Raw genomic sequence first — 20788 nt, 5'->3', positions numbered from 1 at the left:
ACTTCATTTCACACTTTGGTTGGAACTTGTGCATCTTCAGAGTTGTTATATTTTAGAACAGACAATTACAGTTCTGCAAAAAGAAAAGAGCAAAAGTATACTACACTGAAGTGTGAAAGTGTAGCTGTAACAGAAGGTCACTACTTACTTATTTGCTGTTGTTGACTTTTCATTTTTAGTCAGAGCTGTGACACCTAGAAAAACAAATATTAGATTTTTTTAATTTATTCATTATTTTTAATTCTAACATAAGATTGTGATCTCACCTGATGTGGTCTCACTGTTACTCTTTTTCTCAGTTGAGGAAATTGTAGTCACAGCTCTTGTTGCTGTTGAAAATGAGAAATGTCATCATTCAATTGCAAATGCTATAAGTGATCTGCAGATGTAGGCCAAATTTGGGCAAATATTCATTACCCTCTGGGTATGGGCAGTCTTTCTGATAGATGTGATCTTACTTGTAGGTCTTTCAGTGACAGTGAGGTGAACAGTAACTCCCACTTCTCCTGCACTGAACCAGTACCAGCCAGCATCACTCCTCTTCAGTCCACTCATCTCCACACTGACCGCTCCACTCCCATCATCACTGATCTGCACTGCTGAATTCTGGGATGTTAAGCAGCTCCAGTCTCTAAATCTGCACCACTGCTTCTGTTTATTCTGAGAATCAGTTCTGTAGAGACACTGGACACTGACACTGTCCACTTCCTGACCATTCACTCTGCTGTTTATCACAGACACAGTAGGGGCTGAATAAAGAGGCAGAGAATGAGTGCTGTAAACACGTCCTCCATCAAACAAGCTTTAAGTTACAGTGAACAGGTTCTACTTCACACAGAGAGACTTCTTACCTGCACTGACCGTCAGGTACAAATAATGACTGTCATCTGAACCGCCTTTGATTTCCACAGCGCACCAATAATCTCCAGAGTCAGAGTCTTGGAGAATGTTGAGTTCCACAGTAAACATATTCTGGGTCGGATAATCAGTGACTGATGTTCTTCCTCTTGTGTTTGTACGGGCTACTATTCCACAGGAGCTCCAGTAATACCCCTTACACCAGTATTTAGGGTTTGATTTGTATTTTACATCATAAAAACATGGAATAGTGAGAGATCCTCCTCTTTTTACAGCTAAATTTTTCAGTGTCTTCACACTCTCAGACTCTACAGAGAAGAAGTCAAATGGTACAACAGTGTTACTCCGACTCAGGAACTGCTTCAGAACTATATCAGAGGAATAAACTGGTCGTAACTGAGCAAACACATTTCACCCTCGTCCTAAATGTTATTATTCAGTATCCACTCTGCACTCTGGAGCAGGTGAGTTAATCAAAGTGTATTTAAAGCAGTGAGAGAGTGAAGAACACACCTCCAGTGCACAGGAATGATGCAGCATTGATCTTACCTGAGATGTAGAGGAAGAACACAGAGAGAATTAAAGAACTCATGAGGGAGTAGAAGTACATCTTTTTGCAAGAGGCTCCAGAGACAAATACTCTTCCTGCCTCTGAGTGAATTACATTTGACAGAGGTGTTCTTCCTGTTTGTCACCCTCACGCTGCTCTAAATTGATTGGTTAAAAAAATAAGGATGATCCTTTAATGATTGTGATATTTTAGTCAATTAATCAAATTATTATAGTGTGAATAAAATTAATAAATAAATAAAATATCAATTCTGGTTTATTTTAACTGGTTTAATGATTGTGAGAGTTTTTATTATCAAAGCCTGTAAAACATTGCGGCTATATCTGTTTTTCTCAAATTCTTCACTTACTGGATCAGGAATAAAGGGAGAAGGTTAATCGTGATTTGTGAAACAGGCCGTGACCAGAAACCTTAACTTTTGCTGTGTTTTCTTACTGATCCTCCCCTGTTCTAAAGTACAGAGTCTGAATACTGGAGGAGATGAGAGAACCCGGTTAAAAATCCCAATGAAGACGTTTCTAGGGAAGGACACATCAGTGAACACTACCCAGAAAAACAGTTACACATTTCAGAGTGACCTCATTGTGTTCACGCCCAGAGAGGACGGTCAACCAGGACCAGTCTGTAATTGGTGTATGTTGCACTTGATAGAGAACATAAGGTGTGTAGTTTAAGGCCTTGTGAGTTGCGAGTAAGCCCTGTGAAATAACTGTGATTGGCTGTAGGAGAATAAAAGCTTTGATTTCAGGCCAATATTGTGATAGGTTTAGGTTTGATGATGGGTGAGTGAATCAGCTGCAACTTACGCAGCCTTGGTTTAACAGTCCATAACTGCCCAAGCTGCCATTTAAAGGAGTTGGCCGTTTGTGGTCCGCACTAAGACCCAAGTTCAGTCTTGTTATCCAAAGCTCCATGAAAGGAAGTTGAGGACCAGTTTATTGAACAGTTTATTTTATAGTTGTGTGAGAAAACATGGCTGAGAAAAAGGAATTAAGATGTAAATATTGTAGTGGAAATAGCATGCACATGTTGCTGTGGCATAAGCACTACAAAGCGGAGTTAATGATAATTATTATTTTATTAATAATTAATTATTTATTTCATTTTGCTAAGCTCCATGTTTGGGAGTCATTAAATAATATGTAGTGTCTTTACCTGTTCAATTTTATGTTGCACAATTAGGTCATCATGTTAGATGACTTTACATATATAGCAGAATTAGCTAGAATTAATTATTATTTATTAATAAATAATTAATTAATAACTCATTGACCCGCTGTAGGTTTTCGGCTCTGAAATTGAATCTGAACTAGAAGGAATAATTCCGTACAAGAAAAGTGCACACACAAATAACCAAGGATTGGTTTTATCACAAAACTGGATTATTAATAAAAATATCAAATAAGGAATATTGATCATAACAGACTGACATCGGATATTCTTCATCTTATCCTGTGTATAATTACAACCACACAATAATATAATTTTCAGTGCAAAACCAATTTTTATATTATGTATGTAATACTTGCTCTTATTGTCAGTTGAGTTATTTACATATTCAGAAGGATCGTCTGCAGAGGAAGCAGTTTTTACTGAAGAAAAAGCTATTTTTCTGCTAGAAGCATAAGAAAAATTGTAGTATACAGCGGTGTGGAGTCAAAAGTCAAATGACACCCTTTTATTTTGTTTGATATTGCTACGTTACCTACTTATCCAGTTGTGTTTTTGAGGGAGGAAACCAGAGCACCTGAGGAAACCCACAGAGACACGGGGAGAACACACCAACTCTTCACAGACATTCACTGCCATATAAGGAGAATACTTGCATGTTGTATACGTTTCATACTTCATTTCGCACTTCACACTTGTATGTCTTAGGAAGTGTTGTTTTTCAGAACAGACAATTACCGTTGTAATACAGAGCACAGGGCAAAAGTATGTTACACTGTGTGAAAGTGTAGCGGAACTTCACTACTCACTGATTTGCTGTTATTGACAGTTCATTTTTATTCATTGTACAATTATGTTCCCTAATTAAAGGTACGAATATGTAACCTTGATGGTACCACCACAGAGACAGGTTTTCTAATGTAGTGTAGGCAGGGGAGAGAAGGGGTGGTTTCATAACCACCTCCAAAATATACATAATGCACTTTCTGCAGTGCTGAGCTGAGAGTAGCAAGGACAGAGGCACTTTTCTATGCTCCCTATTACAGGTCAGTGAAGCATCACAATTATTTTTAAGCTAGAATTTTAAAGTAAAATTTTACATAGTTATCTTTTAGGCTCTCTTTTGTCTACATAGTTGCCGATTATAGCTTGAGATTTTTGTAATTCTGAGACACTGAATTTACCCTTAAACAGGCTACAGTTTGTATTTCTGACTTTTTCTCTCTCTGTACTGATTTTTGGGTTTTGGAATATTTCTTCTGATTTTGACTTTGCTTCACATACTGCGTTTAATAAATCTCCAACTGACTCTCACTCTTGGTGAGTAATTTGTGACATCTGAAGATCCGTAAACCATGTATATGAATAGTTACTGATGACTCAGATATTTGATTTTAAAAATGTAATGGAGTTAAAGTATAAACTTGACAACTTGATGAACCATATACATCAGTTGTGCACACAGAGGTTGTATAAAAAGCATGAAGGTCTGAAAAAGAAATTTAATTTAAAAGTTTAATGTCACCAAGCTCAATGCCAAGTGTTGGATAGAGGGGTATAAATCCACCTTGCATTGGGCTGAAAAGCAGAAGAACAGGACTTTCTGAAGTCGCAGAGCCCCATCCAATACATTCTGGGCTAAGATGGAGTTGCTTTTGTGACACAGAACTTATAAGTAAGTAACTAATAAATCTCTAGTCTAAATCTTTCCTGGAAAAGCTTGGATCAAAGTGGGCCAAACTTCCCTTTAATACTTTTTTTTCCACATGAAATGTTAGACTAGAAATTATCAACATCCTTTTAGTAATATGAGGTTTACTGAATCAAATTACTTCTGCTAATATTTCTGAGAAAAAACTAAATCCGGTGCAACTGTTACTAATATAATAAATACTCTGTTGATTTTGCTATTTCATTTTTGTGGATGCATGCCCCTGGAACACCATACAATGCAAAGTTTTTATATGGAGAACTCAGTGAACTCAGAGAACTCAGGGAGTGGCTCAGTGTCTCAGTCATGGTTTTTAAAGAATCTAATTTATTTTCACCTGTGCGATTTTAATCTAAGAAGATATAAGTTTGTTTAACTAAGAAAGCATTTATTTATGGAATCTCATAAGAACATCTTTACAATTACAATTAAATATCATTAAATACCATTAAAATTAACTACTAAACCTTTTCAAATGAAACAGACATCCGTATCTACACATATCCTCACGTTAGATAGGTGATTTAATGAAAGCGTATTTAAAGCAGTGAGTAAATGAAGAATACTCCTCCAGTGCACAGGAATGATGTAGCATTGATCTTACCTGAGATGCAGAGGAAGAACACAGAGAGAATATAATACTTTCTGAGGGAGTAAATGTGCATCTTTCTGTTAGAGTCTCCAGCGACAAATACTCTTCCTGCCTCTGAGATAAGCAGCTCCACTTCAGAGTTCTTCCTGGTTTGTTTTTTTTTTTTTTTGGTTTGGTTTTTTACTCCATTTCAGTGCAAAATAATACAACCTACATATTGCAAATATAGAGAAAATTCAAGATGTCCTCTAATAGAAGATACTTTTATTGAGCAAAATGTGTGGGCTATGAATACCTTCTGAACTTGGCTGAATGAAAAACTTTACACTGTGTCTCTGTATTTATGACAGCCAAGTTCATGCAATCTATAGCAGTAAGGCTTCAGCATCACATAGGCCACACAGAGGTAGTGCAATCTGTAAAATGGTTCTAAGTATCACGTCGGTAGCTTCTTTCTCCCGATTTAGACCTATGACCAGATCTATGACTCTGTTAGACATAGTGTTAGATAATAATTTTACATCTGAAGTCTGCTGAATTTATTGTAAGACTCACTTTCTGGAAATAAACAGGAAAATAAATCCTTCAATGGTTTGAAATGTTAATTGTAGTGACATTTACAGCATCAGATTTTGTTACAGTGATGGTGATAGGAACCAGAGATCACATTTCTACAACAACAATATAACCATTATTTTTACAACTCAAAATGACCAGTCTGTGAACTGTGCTCTTCTAGCCACTACAGCACTGACTCTATATTTTAAGGGAGATATAACTTAATAATATAAAAGAAGTCTGAGATTATTTGTACAGTTGTGTTTTGCTAGCGGCTATTGCCCCTTTCTTGTGGATATTCTGAATATTACAACTGTCCTGTTGTGCAGCAAATTTTCAACTGATAACAGAAGTTGACAGTGAGTCCTATAACCACCATGTGTCAGGATTCTGAGCTGCTCCACACCTACAAGTATTTAATGTACATTTTGATAAAAAAATAAATTAAAAGGCAGACCCGTTCAGAGAATGTGTACAGCAAAAGGAACAGTCCTCTGCACATTCTGAGGAAGCTCAGGTCCTTTAATATCGTTTGGATTCTATACTCTATATTAGACGCTAGAGGTCATTATTGCACCACAGTTTAAAACAGTCAGATATATATTTGTTTGTGTGTGTCTGTAAAGACTTCATTATGAAGTCATAATTAGTCTCCAAATTCTTGACAAATATGTCAATGTTAATCCACACAAGTCACAAATATATTTCACTATTCACAAATGAATACATCCCAATCTATGGGATGTAAATTATTTAAATGTAAAGACACTCTCAAATTTATTTATTATGTGTTGTATCTGCATTTCAATCCAGTCACTCGCTTCTTTTCGGTGACATTTATTTATTTATTTATTTATTTATTTAGTTTTGGTTGTGGGTTCAAGTCCTGCTCCGGGTGACTGCCTGTGAGGAGTTAGTGTGTTCCGTGGGTTTCCTCCGGGTGCTCCGGTTTCCTCCCAAGGGAGGAAATACATTTATTATTAAATGTATTTACTGTTTAGGATCCGTGGGGTATCTGCCCCTCCCTCCCTCTCAATCAAATCGTCCGTTTTAACAATCCAACCTCAAAAATACTCAACACAACCCATCCATATAAATATAATACCCAACAAAGTATTTTATTTGACAACACTATAGTCTACCTCAAAATCAGGGAAGTCCTGCTGTACCTTAACATCGTTAAATTTAGGGCACATTTAAATGCGTTCCACAGTGATCAACCACTCCTAAATGTCTGTGATATGAAGGCCATTGTTTACAGTCTGAATCTGGAAATATAGATTTGGCCTTTGACTGTAATGTGACTCAGAATTCTTAACTTTTTTCACTAGTGATGTCCCATCAAGTGAGACAGCAATTTTATTTACGTGAGAGAGGAACGTTGCGTGCAACGCTGTTTTTCACCTCTCTGCTGACCATTTTTGATCAGTGTCTTAGAAGTTCCCTTAGAAGTTCACCATCTGTTCACTCTTTTACATTTCAATCATCTTTCAATGTATCCTGTTCCCAAAACTCTGAGTTTCCCACCATTTGTTTTCCACTCCCTCCTGTATTTCTAACACCTTTCCAGACGTGCCCTGTGCCTCCCCCTCTACCTCTTTGGTCTGAAGACAAAGGGAGTTGTCTTGTTGATTGAAGGGAAGGTGTCGATATGTTATTTGAAACACACAAACACATAAGTCTGCTGTCTAACACAGAGAATTAGGAATAAAACAATTTCAGTTTACACAAGCATGCGTGGCTATTGCTGATTAAAAATATCTCTATTGATTATAAATCATTTCTATAAACAAATTTCCATCACAATATTTACACACTTAAAGCGTTGTTAAAGTTTTTTCTGAATTAAAAACACTGAATGTGGGATATATTAGGGGGAAAAGTTTATTAAAGGCAACAGAGTCTGATAATCTGAAAATAAATGTCTGGTGAATGGAAAAAAAAGTGTGGTGAAAACATATATGTATAATACTTTGTTAATTTTAAAAGCAGATATTATTCAAACGTTTAAAAAAGTTGCAGCACAGAGTCTGTCTATAGCATACATTCAAGAATAAATATTGATCAGAGGATGGAATACAGGCTGGACTCTGAGGATGACTTATGATCTCTTATGATCTCAACACAGGAAGAAGGAGTTTTCAGCAGTGCACATATGACATATTTACATTGATGTATGTAACATACATGTGGGTATACTACAGTGGTTAAAACACCCGCTAAGTTACACTGACCACTATGATGAAGGTTCGTATTTTAACCTTTGAAATCACACAAAAGGACATAATATTGAAGGGAATAATTTGTTTTGTTTGTTTGCCATTGATCTCATCTGGCTGTTTGTTGAGAAATACAGCTGTGTACACCTGGAATCAACACAGACAGAAAAGAAACAATGAGCAGAAGCCTGAAAAGTGTTTAAGTGTTTAAAACAAAAAAAAACACACAAACCATAACACAAAACATAATATAATGTGGTGTATTCTGCCTCACTTCCTATTTGGGCAAAATATTGCCGTACAGCATTTCATCACCTCCAGCATCTGGTGAGAGCTGTAAAATGAGACAGATTTAGAAGTGAAAGAGGATATAAGCTTTTTCAGCAGCTAAAGTCATGGTCAGACTAAGGAACCTCCATCAAAGTAACATTTACTGTCCTCAGATACATAATGACAGTCTGACTTCAGGTTAAAATAGAGGTGTGATTCATAACAACAGCTTTTTAAACGTTCACTTACAGGTTCATTTGTGGCCTCAGTGGCTACATTGCCGTAGATCACATCAGTTCCTAGAGCCACTTCAGACAAAGTCTGTGGACATAATTTACTCAGGATGAGAAAATCTAGTACTGATTCTGTAATAAAATCATGTTTATATGTTTGTCGATATAAAAAAGATATACTTACCTTCTTTTTCTTAGACACAGCAGTGCACATATCTGCATCTTCACCTGTAGTGTTCTGTTTCATACAGACAGACACACGTATATATACACACACAGCACCAATGACAAAATCCACAATGATACACAATACTAATTACTGCACTATGTGTTTGAACACTAGAACTCAAACAACATGAAGCCATCCATCATTCACAGCACTTACTGTGTAAATTGCTGAGTTACTGCTCCTCTCTGTGGTCTCTGTTTGATTTGCTTCTGAGAAATGGAATGAGTGGATCACATTAAAAAGGTAGGTGTAAAACAGTGTACATTTGGTTAAAAAGCCTGAGCCTATAAAGAAAATGTCAAACTTATATTTACTGGTATGTTTTCTTGATATGAAGCTTATGACACAGATCAGGAACAGCAGCAGTCCGAGGCCCACAGGTAGTAGAGTCCAGATAAGCTTTGAGTTTCCATTGCTGCTGTGAATAAAGTCACAGTACCTTTGTAAATTTTTCATTAAAGAGACCCACAATGAAGCATGTAATATTCAATATCACACAATAATGCCTTAAAACACTAACAGACTCACATCGGATATCCTTCATCTTATCCTGTGTATAATTACATTCATTCATTCATTCATTATCTGTAACCGCTTATCCAATTTAGGGTCACGGTGGGTCCAGAGCCTACCTGGAATCATTGGGCGCAAGGCGGGAATACACCCTGGAGGGGGCGCCAGTCCTTTACAGGGCAACACAGACACACACACATTCACTCACACACTCACACCTACGGACACTTTTTTGAGTCGCCAATCCACCTACCAACATGTGTTTTTGGACTGTGGGAGGAAACCGGAGCACCCGGAGGAAACCCATGCGGACACGGGAAGAACACACCAACTCCTCACAGACAGTCACCCGGAGTGGGAGTCGATCCCACAACCTCCAGGCACCTGGAGCTGTGTGACTGCGACAACTACCTGCTGCATCATGCTGCCCTGTATATTTACAACCACACAATAATATCATTTTCAGTGCACAACAAATAAACATTTTTATATAATGTATGAAATACTTGCTCTTGTTGTCAGTTGAATTATTTACATATTCAGAAGAATATTCTGCAGAGGAGGCAGAAGCTTTTTACTGAAGAAAAAGCTGTTTTTCTGCTAGAAGCATAAAAAAAATTACACAGAGGTGTGAATATACAGGGTGAGTCAAAAGTCAAATGACACCCATTTATTTTGTTTGATATTGACAACGTTCCCATTGGAAAAACTTTTCCCCTGATCCAATATGGCTGCCTTCACGATGGTAGCCTTGTTCTGAACCTATCCTAAAAGATAGGCTCCCTCACAAATTACTTGCTGGCATATTCAGATAAAAGTGTGTCCTGCACCTTTTGACTCACCCTGTACAACAGGCTTTGAGGGCTAACTAAAGGAGATTTAACTACACAAATGGTTTATTTGATGGAAAGACCAGCTACACTTTCCAAATGGCATCCAAACACTAGTCAAAACCAAGGAATATTCATCCTACCATTGTCTGTATCTACTTATCCAGTTCAGGGTCGCTGTGGGTCTCATGCCTACCCGGAAGCACTGGGCCTAAAGGGGGAATACATCCTGGACCGGATGGCAGTCCTTCAGAGGGTGACACACACTCACACCTATGGACACTTTTGAGTAGTCGATTCACCTACCATTGTGTGTTTTTGAGGGAGGAAACCAGAGCACCTGAGGAAACCCACAGAGGCACGGGGAGAACACACCAACTTGTCACAGACATTCACTCAAAGCAGGTCTTGAACCCCAACCTGTGATAGAAGCACTACATAACACTACAAGATACACCCATAGATGACTCAGGCCTTCAGCAATGCACACACAGTCCACAGGGCAATTCATAATGGAGCATTATGTAATATATAATGTTAGATGTGTTAAAGTAGAATTTCTTTTCTAGAACTAATAATCTAATATCGAAACCTGACCTCACTAATATTCTTATAACTAAAGGCAATGATGTTTTTACAGCAATGTTCTCTCTAGTGCAAAGCCTTCCTTAAACATAGTTCCTCCAGAAATTAGTCTCTGACCTAAGGCTGTTAGAGCTTACACTGCTAAACAATTCCATTTTGTATACGTTTCTTACTTCATTTCACATTTGGTTGGCACTTGTATGTCTTAGGGAAGTATTGTTTTTCAGAAAATACCATTGCAGTTCTGCAAGAAAGCACAGGGCAAAAGTATGCTACACTGAAGTGTGAAAGTGTAGCGGAACTTCACTACTCACTGATTTGCTGTTGTTGAGGGTTCATTTTTAGTTGTTGGGACACCTAGAAAAACAAATAATAATTGTTTTAATTTATTAATTAAATCAATTCTAACACAAGATTGTGATCATACCTGATGTGGTCTCACTGATACTGGTTTTCACAGTCGAGCATATTGTAGTCACAGCTGTAGTTGCTGTTGAAAATGAGAAATGACATTATTCAAGGGCAAATGTGGGCCATAACAGATCTACAGATGTACATCCATTGCAGTCTGGTTCTGGGCAGTGTTTCAGATACAAATAATCTTACTTGTTGGTCTTTCAGTGACAGTGAGGTGAACAGTAACTCCCACTTCTCCTGCACTGAACCAGTACCAGCCAGCATCACTCTTCTTCAGTCCACTCATCTCCACACTGACCATTCCTCTCCCATCATCACTGATCTGCACTGCTGAATTCTGGGATGTTAAGCAGCGCCAGTCCCTAAATCTGCACCACTGCTTCTGTTTATTCTTATAATCAGTTCTGTAGAGACACTGGACACTGACACTGCCCCCTTCCTGACCACTTACTCTGCTGTTTATCACAGACACAGCAGGATCTGAATAAAGAGGCAGAGAATGAGTGCTGTAAACACGTCCTCCATCAAACAAGCTTTAAGTTACAGTGAACAGGTTCTACTTCACACAGAGAGACTTCTTACCTGCACTGACCGTCAGGTACAAATAATCACCGTCATCTACAGTCCATTTATCTCCAATTTCCACAGCGCACCAATAATCTCCAGAGTCAGAGTCTTGGAGACTGTTGAGCTCCACAGTAAACATATTCTGGGTCGGATAATCAGTGACTGATGTTCTTCCACTTGTGCTTGTACGGGCTACTATTCCACAGGAGCTCCAGTAATACCCCTTACACCAGAATTTAGGGTTTGATTTGTATTGTTTATCATAAAAACATGGAATGGTGAGAGATCCTCCACTTTTTACAGCTAAATTTTTCAGTGTCTTCACACTCTCAGACTCTACAGAGAAGAAGTCAAATGGTACAACAGTGTTACTCCGACTCAGGAACTGCTTCAGAACTATATCAAAGGAATAAACTGGTCATAACTGAGCAAACACATTTCACCCTCGTCCTAAATGTTATTATTCAGTATCCACTCTGCACCCTGGAGCAGGTGAGTTAATCAAAGTGTATTTAAAGCAGTGAGAGAGTGAAGAACACACCTCCAGTGCACAGGAATGATGCAGCATTGATCTTACCTGAGATGTAGAGGAAGAACACAGAGAGAATTAAAGAACTCATGAGGGAGTAGAAGTGCATCTTTCTGTAAGAGGCTCCAGACAAAAATACTCTTCCTGCTTCTAAGTGAAGCAGCTACACTTCAGAGCTCTTCCTGTTTCAGCTCTTGCAGGTTACTGACTGTGGATGAATGCAAAGTTCTACACTAAATCTGAAGAATGGATGAAAGGATGGATCCGTTTAAATACTCTTAGCCACAATTTCACAAATACTCTTCCTGCCTCTGAGTGAAGTACATTTGATCAGTTAATCAAAGTGTATTTAAAGCAGTGAGAGAGTGAAGAACACCCCTCCAGTGCACAGGAATGATGCAGCATTGATCTTACCTGAGATGTAGAGGAAGAACACAGAGAGAATTAAAGAACTCATGAGGGAGTAGAAGTGCATCTTTCTGTAAGAGGCTCCAGAGACAAATAATCTTCTTGCCTCTGAGTGAAGTACATTTGAGTGTTCTTCCTGACCCTCTCCTGCTCTAAATAGATAAGTTCTATGGCTAAATGCTAGCCATTTAGATGCAAATGATTTTATGATTTTTTCTAGGAGGAGTTGAATCACGCTTTAAATTCTTCTTTGTGTGTATTAAAACAGGAAAGTGTGTATTTGGTGTATTTTGTACTTGACAGAAATACAAAATGTGAGGTATAAGGCTGTGCACAAGTGAGGGTAAGTTAGTGAACTGACTTTAGGACAGGGGTCGGCAACCCGCGGTTCCAGAGCTGCATGCGGCTCTTTGATCCCTCTGATGCGGCTCAGCTTTTGAAAATAATTAATGAGTATTTAATTTTAGTTAGTTCATTTTCAAAATGTGGCGATCTTGTAACATCTAAAATATTTTAATATTTAATGTTTAAAATATTTTTGTCGCTCTTAATACACGTCACAACTTCCAATGTGCGACACCCGCCAGTGTGCGATTTCTTGAACTTTTTGACAGCTGACTGCATGGCATCAGTAAAATAATGACGGCACGCAGAGAGAGGACAGCATTCTTGTTTGCTGCCAGTGGATAATTTAATTCATCATTTTTTTTCATTACGATGAGGACTCAAATAGACATTGAGTATTTTACTTAACTGTCAACACAACGTCTTTTTTTCTGAGTTAAAAATACTTTGTTGCATGCAGAAATGTTATTTCATTTTCTCTGCAGTCGTTCAATGATTTCATAAATGTAACACAGTATAGTTTGTTTATAAATATAGTTTGTTTATATTTGTTTTAAAAATAACCCTGTTATACGCAGTGTTATTTCATTTAAAATTTCAAAAGGGTTTTGTTGCTCCCAGTGTTTTCTTTACTGTGTGAAATGGGTCCAAATGGCTCTTTGAGTGGTAAAGGTTGCCGACCCCTGCTTTAGGACAATTAGGTGTATTGTCAGGAACGTGGGCCAGACTGACGGAGGTGGATGCACTTGCTAAAACACAAAATACTTTTATTTCTACAAAAAATAACAAAACAGATAGACTAGGATAAGAAGACAGGATACTGAAACAAAGAAAGACCAAGACAGAGAGACTTGAACAGAACGACCTGGACAGAGACTTCAACAGGAGAACAATACATGGAGAGCATAACAGTAGCCTAGACAAAGAAGCAGAAACAACACAGAAAGCTAAACAGACAAACATAAACAGGGGGTACTAAGCAGACAGAGAAAGCTAAACAGAGTAAGCTGAACACAGAAAGCTAACCAGACTAAAGACACAAACAGACCTGAGACAAAAGAGATACAAAGACTGACTTAAAGGGAATGAGTAACAGACAAGACAGATAGACTGGAGAAAACAAACCAACGGTAGAAAGCAAACTAAAAGTGGAATGTGCAACAAAGACAAGGGAACTTAAATGAACACCACAGACAAGGGACACCTGTACTGATAACGACGGGGCAGGATTACAAATGACACTGACAAGGAAGAGGAAGAAATGCAGGACATGGGCGGAGACATGGACAATAACAAACAGAGCCATGTGCCAAGTGAGCACATGGCAGGGACAACAGACACAACAGGACAAGGGCATGACATGAATCCTCTTCCAAAATGTACATACTTCAGTTTCTGTAGTGCTGAGCCCAGAATAACAACAAGCCTGCACAGAGTCATGACCTCAAACAGATAGCCTTTGGGATGAATTTGTGTGAAGACCTTGTCTGACCTCACAAATGTGCATCCCATAAACACATTCATAAACCTAGAACAATTATTTAGTGAATGAAACTTCTGTTTTTGGTAGCACTGTGTTTAAAGGCAATCTACAGAGAGATGTAATAAAACATGTTCTAAAATATTATCAGTAAAGCAATACATAAAGGTTTCTGAAAGGTGTCAGTGCTCACAAGACAACTGCAGCTGTTTAATGAAATAAGAGACATTGTACTGATGAAACGGTCTTAGACTATTGACAGACTGTAATAAATTGTGATGCTGTTGCATTTGTCCCTACCAACAGATTGTGATTGTCTAAAGTAGCTCAAGTCAAGCGGTCAAATAGACCAGTATATCAGTTTTGGGCTGAGGAGCAGTGGAACTGCATTCTCTGGGTGGATAGAGCACCATTCAGATGTGTTGGAATGGTGTTTGTGATCCATAACTAGTTATTCAACAGTATCTAACCTTACTAAAGCTCTTGGTGGCTGAATACAGCTAAATCTTAACAGCAATGTTCCAGCGTCCTAGAACACCTGAAGAGTGCTAACACTAGAGTCAGAGAGGAGGAATACATGAGTGTCTGTGTGTGTTGGTTTAAATAATTACAATTTCATGCAAGATACGATTTTTTACTACATTTTTAAAGCACTGTTGTATAATTTTGTAAATTTGCTTCTGACTGCATCACACAGTGTGAAAACATTGAAAAATTTAGCTGTAAAAAGTGAAGGATTTGTTTTAATGATGAACAATACAAATTAAATACTAAATACTGGTGTAAGGGATAATACTGGAGCACAAACAATGTTGGCTAATGTTACATAAAAATTCTAATAAAGTTTTAAAGAATATGTTTTAAGTGCAGCAGGTAGTGTCACAGTCACATAGCTCCAGGGAAAATAAATCTAGATAGTCTCTCTCTGCCTCATCTGTAACTTCCCCTCAAGTCATCACAACAGTGACATTTGTAGTTGTAGAAAATTACACCTTCACAAATTCTTCATTGTAGGTGCACAAATCCAATTCTACACACACCAGTGCAAAATGATGTTTTGCTAGAGTTGCAGCAGAGAATATGGTGCAAAACACATTCACACACTCGTATAAAACCTGCACAAAAGTTGCACATTCGGAAATTAATCTGTGCAATGCGAGTTACACACCTGTATTTATTTATTTTATTTATTTATTTAGGTTTTTTTAAGGGAATATCTGTCGCACAAACACAGGTCAATGATTTCACCCGCTCGAATATGTGGCTACGAGTCTCAAATGCTGTGTTTTTCGCTCAAACATGACATCCGCGCGGTTTCACTTTTGCACCAAATATCTCAGTCAGTGTTAGTGATGTGTCGGTCGCGAACGAACCGGTTCAAAGAGCCGGCTCTTGTAAGTGAACGATGAGAGCCGGTTCCCGTCTAAGACCGAGCTATTTTTTTCTAAGGCTTGTCATTCAAACAATCAGAGAACAACAATCAAAGCTGAGACACTTGGTTTTTCTGAATGCCAATCTGCCTTCTAGGGCAGCAACAACTAATCGATTAAAATCGAGTGTTAAAATAGATTGCAACTAATTTAATAATCGATTAGTTGGGTCTAAGTTATTATACACATAGGTACAGTTGCTACACGTGACGAACTCTGGAAGAAGGGTTCATCTGCGGTCACAGCAGAGGATAATGTTAGCACAAGCAGAGAGAAAAATGTACGACCCAAGTCATCAAAAGTATGGGAACACTTTACATTAACGCTTTCAAGGAACAGCGTTAGGTGCAACATGTGCACAGCTGATCTCGCATGGCACAGCAGCACAACATCACTGCGTGAGCACCGGAAAAGGAAGCCTGTTGGAGCTGTGTGTGAAAGAGATTAAGTATAGTAAGTTAATTCTACTTTTTCTGTCACTCAATGTTACTAGAGCCTGCTAGAGTAGTTAAACAACATTTGTTTTCTTAGTACATTGATATTACACTCGCGTTTAGCGAACAAGCCTTAGCATCCCCCCGAGTTTTCTCTTCCACCTTCTCTACCTTCAATTGTATAAATAACTGGATTTTTGTTTAATCACCTTAATAAAAATCACTTGTAAACTCTGAAATATAGCCAATGGAACCCAAAAGGTAGGTATTACAAAATAGCTTATTAAATTAAATAATCATCCATTTCTGATTAATAAAATAAACAAATACAATGGAACCTATACTAACGGACTCGGTCGTAGACGGGAACCGGCTCTCATCGTTCACTTACAAGGGCCGGCTCTTTGAACCGGTTCGTTCGCGACCGACACATCACTACCTCATACTGAAAACAAACATGGAGGACCGAGGGTCCGTGTAGAAAATGGAAAGGAAAACGGGAATTTACTCTTTATCAGATTTCTGATGAAGACAGTGTGATAGAGATCAAACCGGGAGTATCTGTTACTGTGTAACATGATTGTGTGGAGATTATGGGGAATAAAAAAGTTATCCTAGTTATTCCTCACTGCTCCACCAGGGGGCGGTATTGTACAGGTAATGTATGACTCTGTGTCAATGTTTTATTTGTTGGTTGGTTTCTTGGGTGAATTCCAAGGCTGCAGTCCAAATGTCTGTCCGACTCCCTGTTTGGACAGGATTAGTTGTACACGGTGTGTCTCCCCCTGCTGTTGCTTCACTTCACGAAAAATCTTTAAAGCGAACCTGGGATTAATATCGCTGCAGGGGATGAGAGCAGAGAAATGGCAATCTGTCCCCAGTGACTGTAAGGTGAGATGGTTAGGTAAAGAGCAGAGTATGTAAACTACTGCATTTGGGTTAATATGGCACTCACTGTGTTCACATTAGGAGGAATGTTTGATGTTACTGTGGTGTGGAAAAATCAAATTCTTTTGTGTGATTTTTAAGTGCTAATAAATACACAACCAAGATATGTTGAATGTTTACACAGTTAAAGCACGGTTACAGTTTATTGGCTGAATTTAAAACATGAAATGTGGAACATATTGGTAGAAAAGTATGTGAAATGCAACAGAGCATTTAAAAAAGACTGATCTACTAAAAATAATATATAAATAATATATTGCTCATTTTAAAGCAGATAGTATACAACAGGACGACTAATGATCTCTTATGATCTCAAAATAGGATGAATGCGTTTTCAGCAGTGCACATATGACATATTTACATTAACAAGGGTTATTTTTTCAACCTTTGAAATCACACAAAAGGACATTATTTTGAGGTGAATACTTTGTTTTGTGTCTTCTTTGCTGTTGATCTCATGAGGTTGTTTGTTGAGAAATACAGCTGAGTACAACTGGAATCAACACAGACAGAACAGGAACAATGAGCAATAGGCTGAAAAGTGTTAAAAATCCCATAATAATATATGGTGTATTCTGCCTCACTTCTTATTTGTGCAAAATGTTGTTGTACAGCACTTCATCACCTCCAGCATCTGGTGAGAGCTGTAAAATGGGACAGATTTAGGAATAAAAGAGCATCTCAGCTTTTTCAGCAGCTAAAGTCATGGTCAGACTAAGGAACTTCCATCAAAGTAAAACTTATTGTCCTCAGATACATGACGACATCTCACCTACTTCAGGTTAAAATAGAGGTGTGATTCATAACAACAGCTTTATAAACGTTCACTTACAGGTTCATTTGTGGCATCAGTGGCTACATTGCTGTAGATGACATCAGTTCTTAGAGCCACTTCAGACGAAGGCTATGGACATTATTTACTCAGGATGAGTCAAACTGGTAATGTTTCAGTAATAGAACCATGTTTATATGTTTGTCAATGTGAAAAATGAAGACTTACCTTCTTTTTCTTACACACAGTAGTGTACATTTCTGCATCTTCACCTGTAGTGTTCTGTTTTATACACACACACACACACACACACACACACACAGACACACACACACACACACACACACACACATACATACACACACACACACACAATACCAATGACAAAATATGATGATAAAGAGGCACATTACTAACAGCTGCACTGTGTTTGAACACTAGAACTCAAACAACATGAAACCACTGGTCACTCGCAGCACTTACAGTGTGAACTGCTGAGTTACTGCTCCTCTCTGTGGTTTCTTTTTGATTTGCTTCTGTTAAAGAGACATTGACCAAATAGAGCACATTACACTCATAGGTAAGTGTCAAACAGTGTAAATTTGAAAAAAGCCTTTAATGTCAGATGAATATTTACTTGACCGTTCTCTCAACATGAAGGTTATAATCCAGACCAGGACAAGCAGCAGTCCAAGGCCTACAGCCAGTAGAAACAAGCTAAGCTTGTCGTTTCTATTCCTGCAGTGAACGGAGACACATGACATGTTCAAGTTATTTAATGAACAAATAAAATGATAAAAATATATTTTGTGGCATCTCCAGAAATGGGTAAAATCATCGACATCAACAACACATAAGCCTTAAATATCCCTTAAACAGACCCCAAAGAATGGACAGGGGAAACTATGGGAGTTCTCCCATTTCCACCCAGACTCTGATACATATATAAGATACATTTCTTTATCACACAGTAATATACTTCTAACTTAAGAATTTTAAAGCAGGTTCTTCAGTTTCTGAAATACAGATATAATAAACAACATTTAATATTATGTGGGAATTACTTGTCTTGTTTTTTCGTAATGTCACTTGATTGGACACTAGGTTCAGAAGTGGTTTTTGCAGGAGAGGCTGATTTTACTAATAACAAAGCAGTTGTCCTGCAAACATGCAAAATAAATAAATAAATAAAAGTAGAAATATTTGGACATACAATGCATTAGAGCTGCTTATATTTCTTGTACTTACTGAACAAGAAAGAAACATTGCATTGGCATAGAGTAATATGACTGATTTAAAACTGTGAGAGTATACTTCAAATAGGGTTAAAATCTTATAGTTCTGAATACTTATCATGCTTCATCTCACACTTGCTTGAAATATGAACATTCCCAGAAGTTATTTGTGTAGAATGTGCAGCAGCTTTTTTTTTCTTTTTTTGTACAAGCAAATGGCAAAACCATGTGAAAGTGTAGCGGTATTAGAACATCACTACTTACTGATTTGCTGTTGCTGATTCTGCATTTCTGATAGATGTGATCTTACTTGTAGGTCTTTCAGTGACAGTGAGGTGAACAGTAACTCCCACTTCTCCTGCACTGAACCAGTACCAGCCAGCATCACTCTTCTTCAGTCCACTCAACTCCACACTGACAGCACCTGTCCCATAATCAGTGACCAGCACTGCTGAATTCTGGGATGTGTTAGTCCTCCCCCCTATGTAGCAGGTCCAGTTTTTAAATCTGCACCACTTTGTATGTTCATACTTCTTATCGGTTCTGTAGAGACACCGGACACTGACACTGCCCCCTTCCTGACCACTCACTCTGCTGTTTATCACTGACACAGCAGGATCTGAATAAAGAGGCAGAGAATGAGTGCTGTAAACATGTCCTCCATCAAACAAGCTTTAAGTTACAGTGAACAGGTTCTACTTCACACAGAGAGACTTCTTACCTGCACTAACCGTCAGGGACAAATAATCACCATCATCTGGACCATCTTTGATTTCTACAGCGCACCAGTAATATCCAGAGTCAGAGTCTTGGAGACTGTTGAGTTCCACAGTAAACATATTCTGGGTCGGATAATCAGTGACTGATGTTCTTCCACTTGTGTTTGTACGGGCTACTATTCCACAGGAGCTCCAGTAATAACCCTTACACCAGTATTTAGGGTTTGATTTGTATTGTTCATCATAAAAACATGGAATGGTGAGAGATCCTCCTCTTTTTACAGCTACATTCCTCAGTGTCTTCACACTCTCAGACTCTACAGAGAAGAAGTCAAATGGTACAACAGTGTTACTCCGACTCAGGAACTGCTTCAGAACTATATCAGAGGAATAAACTGGTCATAACTGAGCAAACACATTTCACCCTCGTCCTAAATGTTATTATTCAGTATCCACTCTGCACCCTGGAGCAGGTGAGTTAATCAAAGTGTATTTAAAGCAGTGAGAGAGTGAAGAACACACCTCCAGTGCACAGGAATGATGCAGCATTGATCTTACCTGAGATGTAGAGGATGAACACTGAGAGAATTAAAGAACTCATGAGGGAGTAGAAGTGCATCTTTCTGTAAGAGGCTCCAGAGACAAATACTCTTCCTGCCTCTGAGTGAAGTACATTTGACTGAAGTGTTCTTCCTGTTTCTGAACCTCTCCTGCTCTGAATAGATTGGTTAAAAATACCTAGTGCTAGTTGTCTCTAATAATTAGATTTAGTTCATGAGATTTTCTGTGTTTTGGAAGAATATTATTTATTAATAGTTTTGACTTATTTAACTAAGACAGGGCTCATAAACATGATTCACAGATCACCACCAATGTCAAGAGCAAAACTAAGCCTTTGGCTATGTCTATTACTTTGTTTTCTGCAACTGTTGGAGTTGGAGTACTGTAGATTTGCAGATACAGCCGCAGTTTACAAACTGTCCACACAATATCTCATGTCCATTTTTGTATTTTAATGTTCATGTTAATTTAAATATAGGAGCTGCCCTTTACACGGTTGTGAAGCAGGAAGTGTCGCAGTCACACAGCACCAGGGACCTGGAGGTTGTGGGTTCATGTCCCACTCCTGATGACTGTCTTTGAGGAGTTTGGTTTGTTCTCCTCG

At 38.2% G+C, this 20788-nt stretch overlaps 1 protein-coding gene and 1 pseudogene across 1 annotated transcript; one reads left to right on the top strand and one right to left on the bottom strand.

The window, feature by feature from the left end:
* LOC136675468 (polymeric immunoglobulin receptor-like) overlaps positions 1 to 20788 on the top strand; it is a 252315-nt pseudogene that overhangs the window by 51355 nt on the left and 180172 nt on the right.
* On the bottom strand, positions 66 to 19743 carry LOC136676033 (polymeric immunoglobulin receptor-like). The gene is made up of 11 exons (XM_066652886.1): positions 19626 to 19743; positions 19183 to 19523; positions 17894 to 17906; positions 16502 to 16510; positions 11339 to 11659; positions 10946 to 11236; positions 10767 to 10820; positions 852 to 1166; positions 459 to 749; positions 267 to 329; positions 66 to 73 (listed from the first exon to the last, which is right to left on the bottom strand). The coding sequence occupies exons 1-11, from the start codon at positions 19741 to 19743 to the stop codon at positions 66 to 68; spliced, it is 1824 nt and encodes a 607-aa protein (XP_066508983.1).

The sequence above is a fragment of the Hoplias malabaricus genome, chromosome X1 (genome assembly GCF_029633855.1).
Source record: "Hoplias malabaricus isolate fHopMal1 chromosome X1, fHopMal1.hap1, whole genome shotgun sequence".
Taxonomy (NCBI): domain Eukaryota; kingdom Metazoa; phylum Chordata; class Actinopteri; order Characiformes; family Erythrinidae; genus Hoplias; species Hoplias malabaricus.
This window is presented reverse-complemented; position numbering and strand designations above follow the sequence as displayed.

Excerpts from the sequence above, each read along its gene's own strand:
- LOC136676033 (XM_066652886.1), bottom strand. The coding sequence starts at position 19,743 with ATGTTTACTGTGGAACTCAACAGTCTCCAAGACTCTGACTCTGGATAT. Across the intron at positions 10,821-10,945 it reads TGTCACTGAAAGACCAACAA|CTGTGACTACAATATGCTCG; the intron begins GTAAGATTATTT and ends CAGCAACTACAG. Across the intron at positions 330-458 it reads TGTCACTGAAAGACCTACAA|CAACAAGAGCTGTGACTACA; the intron begins GTAAGATCACAT and ends CATTTTCAACAG.